The sequence below is a fragment of the Hyperoodon ampullatus genome, assembly GCF_949752795.1.
Source record: "Hyperoodon ampullatus genome assembly, chromosome: 7".
Lineage (NCBI taxonomy): Eukaryota > Metazoa > Chordata > Mammalia > Artiodactyla > Ziphiidae > Hyperoodon > Hyperoodon ampullatus.
The window spans coordinates 50,239,513-50,248,967 of NC_136920.1; the positions used below are offsets into that span (position 1 = coordinate 50,239,513).

Genomic DNA, 9,455 nt, shown 5'->3' on the forward strand with positions numbered 1-9,455 from the left:
AAGGCCAGAAACTATCAAACTCTTAGAGGAAAACATAGGTAGAACACTCTATGACATAAATCACAGCAAGATCCTTTTGGACCCACCTCCTAGAGAAATGGAAATAAAAACAAAAATAAACACATGGGACCTAATGAAACTTCAAAGCTTTTGCACAGCAAAGGAAACCATAAACAAGACCAAAAGACAACCCTCAGAGTGGGAGAAAATATTTGCAAATGAAGCAACTGACAAAGGATTAATCTCCAAAATTTATAAACAGCTCATGCAGCTCAATAGCAAAAAAACAAACAACCCAATCCAAAAATGGGCAGAAGACTTAAATAGGCATTTCTCCAAAGAAGATATACAGACTGCCAACAAACACATGAAAGAATGCTCAACATCATTAATCATTAGAGAAATGCAAATCAAAACTACAATGAGATATCATCTCACACCAGTCAGAATGGCCATCATCAAGAAATCTAGAAACAATAAATGCTGGAGAGGGTGTGGAGAAAAGGGAACACTCTTGCACTGCTGGTGGGAATGTGAATTGGTACAGCCACTATGGAGAACAGTATGGAGGTTCCTTAAAAAACTAAAAATAGAACTACCATATGACCCAGCAATCCCACTACTAGGCATATACCCTGAGAAAACCATAATTCAAAAAGAGACATGTACCAAAATGTTCATTGCAGCTCTATTCACAATAGCCCGGAGCTGGAAACAACCTAAGTGTCCATCATCGGATGAATGGATAAAGAAGATGTGGCACATATATACAATGGAATATTACTCAGCCATAAAAAGAAACGAAACTGAGCTATTTGTAATGAGGTGGATAGACCTAGAGTCTGTCATACAGAGTGAAGTAAGTCAGAAAGAGAAAGACAAATACCGTATGCTAACACATATATATGGAATTTAAAAAAAAAAAAAAAAATGTCATGAAGAACCTAGGGGTAAAACGGGAATAAAGACACAGACCTACTTGAGAATGGACTTGAGGATATGGGGAAGGGGAAGGGTAAGCTGTGACAAAGGGAAAGAGAGGCATGGACATATATACACTACCAAACGTAAGGTAGATAGATAGTGGGAAGCAGCCGCAGAGCACAGGGAGATCAGCTCGGTGCTTTGTGACCGCCTGGAGGGGTGGGATGGGGAGGGTGGGAGGGAGGGAGATGCATGAGGGAGGGGATGTGGGAACAGATGTATATGTATGACTGATTCACTTTGTTATAAAGCAGAAACTAATAAAAAAAAAAAAAAAGACATTTTCTTTCCACTGACACTTTAAAATCTATTGGGATAAATTTGATGAAATCGAAAACCTGACAGTAACATCCTAAGAGATTACAGGTAAATAAAGGAGGAGGAGAAAACACTCGAGCAAGTCTTTGAAGAACAATTAAGATCTATGCATATGGGGAAGAGAAGCACCCCGAGAAAACCAAACCACTTGGTAAATGTTTAATGATGTTAATCCCCTAGGTCAGACCTTCATTACTCTCCTTTATGTTTTGTTTTTTTTTTTATATTTTGGCCATGCCATAAGGCATGTGGGGTATTAGCTCCTCAACCAGGGATCGAATCCGTGCCCCATGCAGTGGAAGCACGGAGTCTTAACCACTGGACCTCCAGGGACTTCCACTATTCTCCTTTAAACTAGTACTGCAAGATCTACAAATGATGTTCTACCCACTCTAATACATTTTATACAAGGACGCTCTAATCCATCGTATACAAGGACACTATTCTGATCACTTCATTCCTCCACTCTGAACTGCTTCTGGTAATCCACTGCTAGTCTAGAGAACCAAATCCAAACCCTCAGTATGACAGTCTATGCCCTCCCATAATTTGGCTCCATCTAATTTGACAGCCTTTTTTCTCACCACACTCCGTTCCAATTTATTCATTCATCCACCCATCCATCCACTCAACATTAATCTGGTATCTACCATAAGGATAAAAAGATAAAGAAGACATGGTCTCTATCCTCAAAGAACTCACAGAGATATACAAACACAAATTACAAAACAATGTAGTAAGAGCAATGACAGAAATATTCATAAGAAGTTATGAAAGCACAGAAGACTTCTAACTCAGCTAGGGTAGGAGGGAAGGAGAGCAGAAAAAGATTCCTAGAGAAGGTAACACCTAAGATGAATCTTCAAGGATTAGCAGGAATTTGCCAGGTGAAATGGATGCGGGGAAAGGCATCCTGGACAGATCAAGAAACTATAAAAATACCCACCCTATTGTTGAAGCATAAAGTGGAAGGAAAAGAGGCTAGAATTAGACAAGAGGCAGGCTGTGCTGGAACTTGCTGAACTTGAGCAGAGAGTGGGGAGTCATTGAGGGATTTTAAGCAGAAGAATAAGAATGATCAGATTTGTAATGCTGAGTTTATATGGCTGGCTGCAGTGAGGCGAATTCATTGAGCAAAGGGCAAGAGTAAGAGACTCAGGGAGACCATGTAGGAAGGTATCTACAGTAGTCTACACCAGAGAGGTGGAGACCCTCAACCAAGTGAATGGCAGTAGGAACAGAAAAGGAGACAGATTCAACATGTATTAAGGAAGCAGGATGAATTGAACTTGGATGAATATAGTGAGTGGAATACGGGAAAAGTAACGGGACAACTCCAAGGTGTCTGGCTTAGTTACATAAGTGGTGTACTGTCACTGAGATAGCGAACACTAAAGGACAGAGAGGGCATATGAATACAAAATTATATTCTGAATGTGTTGATCTTGAGGTGCCCATGGAAGAGTTCCAGAAAGGAGTTGTACATATGAGTCTGCAGCTCCAGTGAGAGGTCTGGAGTTGAGTTCTCAGTGTTAGCTGTGTCTCAGTATCAGGCAGCTTTTTCTGATCCCCAACCTCACCCTATACTGGAGCCAATGGCTCTCTACTCTTCTTTATAGCATTCATCACACCAGTAATTACTTGCTGAGTATTCATCTTCCCCACTAGAAGGAAGGAATGTGCCTGTCTTCCCTGCTTACATATCCTTAAGACAAAGCACATAATAGGCACTCAATAAATATTTACTGGATGACTGAATGAATAACAGATTCCGGGGTCATCACTAGGGTTGAAGCCATAGTACATGACAAGGAAAAAAGAACTAATGATGGCACTATTCAAGGAAAAAAGCAACGTTTTAAGAAGAGGATAGAAGAAAATTCAGAGTAGATAAGTAGATAGATAGGTAGGTTGGTAGGTAGTAGGTAGGTAGATAGATAGATAGAGTCAGTAGAGTGGAAGGAAGAAAATGAGATAAGTCTAATATTATCTCCAGAGTCACATGCTGCAGAGACGGTAAGAACTTAAAAGGGTCCATACATTTTAACAAGAGTTGACGTCAGCTGGGAACGAAGTCTCAGGAATGCGCGCAGATAGAAAAATAAAAAAGGAAGTAAAGGGCTTCCCTGGTGGCGCAGTGGTTGAGAGTCCGCCTGCCGATGCAGGGGACACGGGTTCGTGCCCCGGTCTGGGAAGATCCCACATGCCGCAGAGCGGCTAGGCCCGTGAGCCATGGCCACTGAGCCTGTGCTCCGGAGCCTGTGCTCCGCAAGGGGAGAGGCCACAACAGTGAGAGGCCCGCCTACCGCAAAAAAAAAAAAAAAAAAAAAAAAAAAAAAAAAAAAAAAGGAAGTAAAGCTGAAATGAGGAAGGATGGGGGCCAGGTGAGCAGCTTTGGGACCTACTGAAAACAGGTCAATTAAGGGAAATGAGGAGTGACAGGTGAGAAAGGGAACTGCCAGAAGGGGCAAAACTCCTGTGAACTGAAGTGAGAAAAGGAGTGTGGCAGAGACGAGGGCCAGTGAAATAATCTGACTCACACGGGGTCGCAGTTTCCACGGAGAAGATGGAGGGGCCTAAACCGGTCACCCCGGGCATGGTGCGACCCCTCGGACTACGGGGAGGAGTCCAGTCCAGGCCCCTGCTGCTGCGGCGGTCTTCGCTCGCTGTCACCCACGAGCCAGTGCAGCAGCGGCTGTCTTCCTCGTCGTCGCTAGGCCCGGGGACGCCGTCCCCTGTCGTTCTCTCCCAGGAGCCCCGGCAGCGGGAACCTTCGTCTTCGCTTTCTCTCTCCCAGAAGCGGCGGCGGCGGCTGGCGTCTTCGCTGACGCTCACCACGGAGGAGTCGCTGGCCACGTAGCCGCGATCTTCACTCACCCCCTCCTCCCAGGAACTGCTGAGGCTGCGGCCGCCATCCACACTTCCGCCCTCCCAAGAACCACTGAGGCGGAGGCTGTGGTCGTCACTGCCTCTCTCCCCGGAGTCGCTGGTTCGGGGACCCCGGACCTCCCTGACTCCCTCCCAAGTCCCACTGAGACGGAGGCCGCGGTCTTCTCTGACCGTTCCCCCGGAGTCACTAGTGGGGTGGCTTCCGACTTCAGTTAAACTCACGTCGCTGCTGCGGTCTCCCCTTACTCTCTCCCATGAGGTGCTGGGACGGTGGCCACCGTCTCCCCTGACTCTCTCCTGAGAGACACTGCGACGGTGGCCCAGGTCTTCACTGACCCTTCTTGAGACATTGCGGGAGAAGCCGACGTCTTCACTTGCTCTTCCTGTCGGTACCCTGCAGCTGTGGTCGCTGCCTTCACGGATTCTTTCCCTGTCTTCGCTACGACTAAAGCCCTGGCCTTCGCTAACTCTTTCCCTGGATTGTTCGCCGCGATGGCCGTGCCGGCCGTTTATCCTCCACACGCGACGGCTGGTGCGGCGGCCGCCGTCTTCGGTTGCCACTCCCCGCGATTCGCTGTGGCGGCGGCAGCCGTCGGCGAGTACCCTTTCCTCTAAGTCGCTTTCCAGCGTCCGGACTCCAGCCACCTGGTTGCAGGGGTGGTGGAGCCGTCGCCTTGGAATTGAGTATACTTCCGGCGTGCTGCGGTAATTTCCGGTTCCTCGCGGTCATGCGTCACTTCCGGCTTCGCTGCAAAATTTTTTCTTTTTTTCTTTTTTTCTTTTTTTCCCCCAAGGCTTCTCCTCTAGAGATGGTGGAACGGACCGGTTTTCGGTGAAATTCCGCTCGGTCTCACATTCAGCCTGTCTAGGCCCCGCCTCTATAACGGCCTGGCATAGGTCGCGCCCGCCGTGGCTCGGCGACGCACGTGGAGACTCCAGGACTGCAGTCGGCGTAGGTGACCTGCGTGTGTGCCTCGGGCCGGGCAGGGCCTTTTATCCTCGGCAAACCGAGTGTCATTTATCAGTGCTGGTTGGAGCACTGGAGAAAATATATTCTTACCCTATCATTTAATAAGTATGGACAAAAGACCTAACGGAGGAGTTAGCAGCTGCAGCGCTATCATTGTTGCGTGTTACTACTGCCAGGCTCTTTGATAATCGCTTGGTACTAATTCTCACACTAATTTTGTAAGGTAGGTGTTATCCCCATTTTACAGGTGAGGAGATTCAAGGTATCAGTAATTTGCTAAGATCCAACAGCAGGTAAGTTGTGAAGCCATTATAAAAACACAGGTCATCAGTCAAAAGACTGCACCAGGTCTCCTGACTCCAAGGTTCCTTTCACTGTAAAATGTTTACTTTCAACAGTTTGGCCCAGATCTTTTTCTGCAACCCTACTGCATAACGTGTATTCTTCCATTCATATTTATAGCAAATATATGGGTCAGGTCTTGTGCTAGCAGCTGAAAACACAGAAATTAGAATTCTCTGCCTTCCAAGGGCATCACCCACCTTGATTCTCCTTTTACCCTGTTTTTTCCCATCCTTTTGCCACAGGTTTTGTTTAGTGAACACAGCTGGCAAATTCCCCTGACCCTACCTTTCCTCTCTTGAAATACAGTAAATGCCTTTCTTTAACTTCCATGGCCTCTTGTAACATTAATAACTTCCATTTGTTGAGTTCTTATGATGAATCTGGCACTGTACTAAGCGCTTTATATTAGTTTTTCTGTTTAATCTTTCACATAACCTACCAGGATAGTATTACTGTTCCTTTCTACAGTTAGAGAAGTATAGCACCAAAGTTAATTGCCTGAGGGTACACAGCTAGTAAGTATTAAGTCCCCGCATTAGGTTTCCAACCTAGATCTTTGATTTTGCTGTGCATACTCCTCGAAGTCTCTGAATTCCCACAGCCTTTATTAGACCACTTATCATACTGTATGACAATTACCTATTTAACAGTTGGTGCTCACCCCTACCCCTCAGGGACTCTGACCTTCTGGAAGGTAGAAACTGTATCATTATTCATCATGGCATTCCTAACATCTAGAATACTTAGTTGAAGGGAAGGATTTACTAACTGTTGTGTGGGTAAGTGGGTTGATGGTTGGTTGATTGTCTGGTGGATGAACTGATAGATTGAAAGTAAAATTTTTCAGGGACTTTGCTGGTGGTCCAATGGTTAAGACTCTGCACTTTCACTGCAGGGGGCATGGGTTTGATCCCTGGTCGGGGAACTGAGATGCTGCATGCTGCTTGGCGTGGCCAAAAGAAAAGTAAGAAAAAAAAGTAAAATTTTTCAGTTGGAAAGGAATTTGGGATTAGTCAGCCCAATCCCCTCATTTTTGGAAATGGGGCAACTGAGGCCTATTGTCTTACCAGACATCTATTGAGTTATTAATATGGGCCAGTTTTTATGCTAAATGATTTGCAAATAGTCTTAAACTTAATCTGTATTATTATTTCTATTTTTACAGGTGAAGAAATCAAGATTTGGCCAAGATCCCATAACTAGGTGGTGGGGAGTTGGAACCCACTATGACCGAACTCCAAATTAATACAGTGTTTGTAGCCACTTATATAATAATGGTAAAGGCATTACTTTTTTGCTCTGTTGTATGGATAAACACACTGAGGCTGAGGGAATAAGGCAGCACACTCTTAAAGGATACACACTTGGTGGAAAGGATCAGAAAAGGAAACAGAAACATAGAGAAGCAGAAAAAGTAAAATCTCCCAAAATAAACTTGAAAGGAATTAAAAATAAAAGCAGAAGTTAATGAAATAGAAAATAAAATTGATCATAATAGTAGCTAGTGTTCAAAAAGAACAATAAATAGACAGCAAATCTGAGGAAGAAGAAGAGAGAAAATATCAGAAGTAAAGGGAACACATTACAGATATGAGGGACGTTGAAAACAAGTGAATTATTTAGCGTAACCTTATAATCTTTTTTTTTTTTTTTGCAGTACGCGGACCTCTCACTGTTGTGGCCTCTCCCGTGGCGGAGCACAGGCTCCGGACGCGCAGGCTCAGCAGCCATGGCTCACGGGCCTAGCCGCTCCGCGGCATGTGGGATCTTCCCAGACCGGGGCACGAACCCGTGTCCCCTGCATCAGCAGGCAGACTCTCAAGCACTGTGCCAAGTCTTGAAAACTGACTTGGACAATTTTTTAGGAAAATATAAATTTAAAAAAATTGGCTGAAGAGTTAGAAAACGTTAATAAACTGATAATTATAAAAGAATGCCTGGGCTTCCCTGGTGGCACAGTGGTTAAGAATCTGCCTGCCGGGCTTCCCTGGTGGCACAGTGGTTGAGAGTCCACCTGCCGATGCAGGGGACACAGGTTCGTGCCCCGGTCCGGGAAGGTCCCACATGCCGCGGAGCGGCTGGGCCCGTGAGCCATGGCTGCTGAGCCTGTACGTCCGGAGCCTGTGTTCCGCAGCGGAAGAGGCCACAACAGTGAGAGGCCCGCATACCGCAAAAAAAAAAAAAAAAAAAAAAAAAAAAAGAATCTGCCTGCCAATGCAGGGGACACGGGTTCGAGCCCTGGTCCGGGAAGATCCCACATGCTGCGGAGCAACTAAGCTCATGCGCCACAACTACTGAGCCTGCGCTCTAGAGCCTGTGAACCACAACTACTGAGCCCGCCTGCCACAACTACTGAAGGCTGCACGCCTTAGAGCCCGTGCTCCACAATAGGAGAAGCCACCGCAATGAGAAACTCATGCACCACGGCGAAGAGTAGCCCCCACTCACTGCAACTAGAGAAAGCCCGCACACAGCAACAAAGACACGCAGCCAAAAATAAAAATAAAATTAAAAATGTAAAAAAAATAAGAATGCCTTATGTATCCCAGACAAAAGTCACTAGGAACAAGGCATGGAGGAAAATGGAGTACTTTCTAACTTTGAAGGTAACATAACCCTAACAGAATCTAAACAAGGATAGTGAAGAAAAACTTACACCTCAGTCTCAGTTATGAATATACATGCAAAAATCCTAAGGAAACTATGAAGCCAGCAGTGCATTTAGAGAATAATGTCATAAACAAGCTGGGTTTATCCTACTAGTACAGGATGGGTCAACATTAGACAATATAGTAATGAAATTTTCCTACATTAATAGATAAAAGAAAAACTATGATCTTAATTGATACTGAAAAAGCACTTGAAAAATTAGCATCAGGCTTCCCTGGTGGCACAGTGGTTGAGAGTCCGCCTGCCGATGCAGGGAACACAGGTTCGTGCCCCGGTCAGGGAAGATCCAACATGCCGTGGAGCAGCTAGGCCCGTGAGCCATGGCTGCTGAGCCTGCACGTCCAGAGCCTGTGCTCTGCAACGGGAGAGGCCACAACAATGAGAGGCCCGCGTACCGCAAAAAAAAAAAAAAAAAAAAAATCTATTACTGATTCAAAAAGAAGAAAATAAAATTCATATTAAGCAAGTAATAAAAGGAAGTTTGCTTAACTGGATGAAGGGTATCAACCAGAAATAAACAACATGCTAATGTCATAGTCCAGGTTATCTGCTATCATTCCTATAATTCAGCATTGTTTTGAGAATTTTGGACACAGTATAATAAGCAAGATAAAGTATGAAATTGGAAAGGAAGAAATTAAGACAAATGATAATTGTATGCCTGGAAAATCTAAGACAACTGTAAAATACCATTAAATATTAGAATAAAGAGTTTATTAAAATAAGCTATCAGAGCAACCTACAGAATTAAGATTACCTATATACTAGATATAATTAAATTTTAAATGTAAAGGAAGATCTTGTTCACAATAGCAATGATGGCAAAATATCCTAGAAATTAACCTATCAAGAAGTGAATGAGGGGACTTCCCTGGTGGTTCAGTGGTTAAGAATCCGCCTTCTGATGCAGGGGGTGAGGGTTTGAGCCCTGGTCAGGGAACTAAGATCCCACGTGCCACGGGGCAACTAAGCCTGTGCACTCTAGAGCCTGCGCACCACAACTAGAGAGCCCACGTGTCACAACTACTGAGCTCGCGCACTTTGTAGCCCACGCCACAACTAGAAAGAAGGCCACGCACCATGACAAAAGATCCCACGTGCTGCAACTAAAGACCCGAAGCAGCAAAATAAATATTTTAAAAATAAATAAATCTATTTTTAAAATGAACAAAACCTATGTGAAAAAACATAAAACTTCATTTATGGATGTTACAGAAGATCCGAATAAATGGAAAGATAACCTGTGTTCCCTACATGAGTAGGCTCAGTACTGTAAAGA

The 9,455-nt window shown here is 44.7% G+C and overlaps 1 protein-coding gene across 2 annotated transcripts in view; it reads right to left on the bottom strand.

The window, feature by feature from the left end:
* ANKRD42 (ankyrin repeat domain 42) overlaps positions 1 to 3,900 on the bottom strand; it is a gene marked incomplete at its 5' end in the record, with an annotated part of 71,057 nt that extends 67,157 nt beyond the window's left edge. For both annotated transcript variants that reach the window (XM_079707377.1, XM_079707378.1), the window contains one exon: positions 3,843 to 3,900. In XM_079707377.1, the coding sequence (XP_079563503.1) occupies positions 3,843 to 3,900 (58 nt within the window). The remainder of the gene's footprint in view (positions 1 to 3,842) is intronic.
* Between the last annotated feature and the right edge of the window lie 5,555 nt (positions 3,901 to 9,455).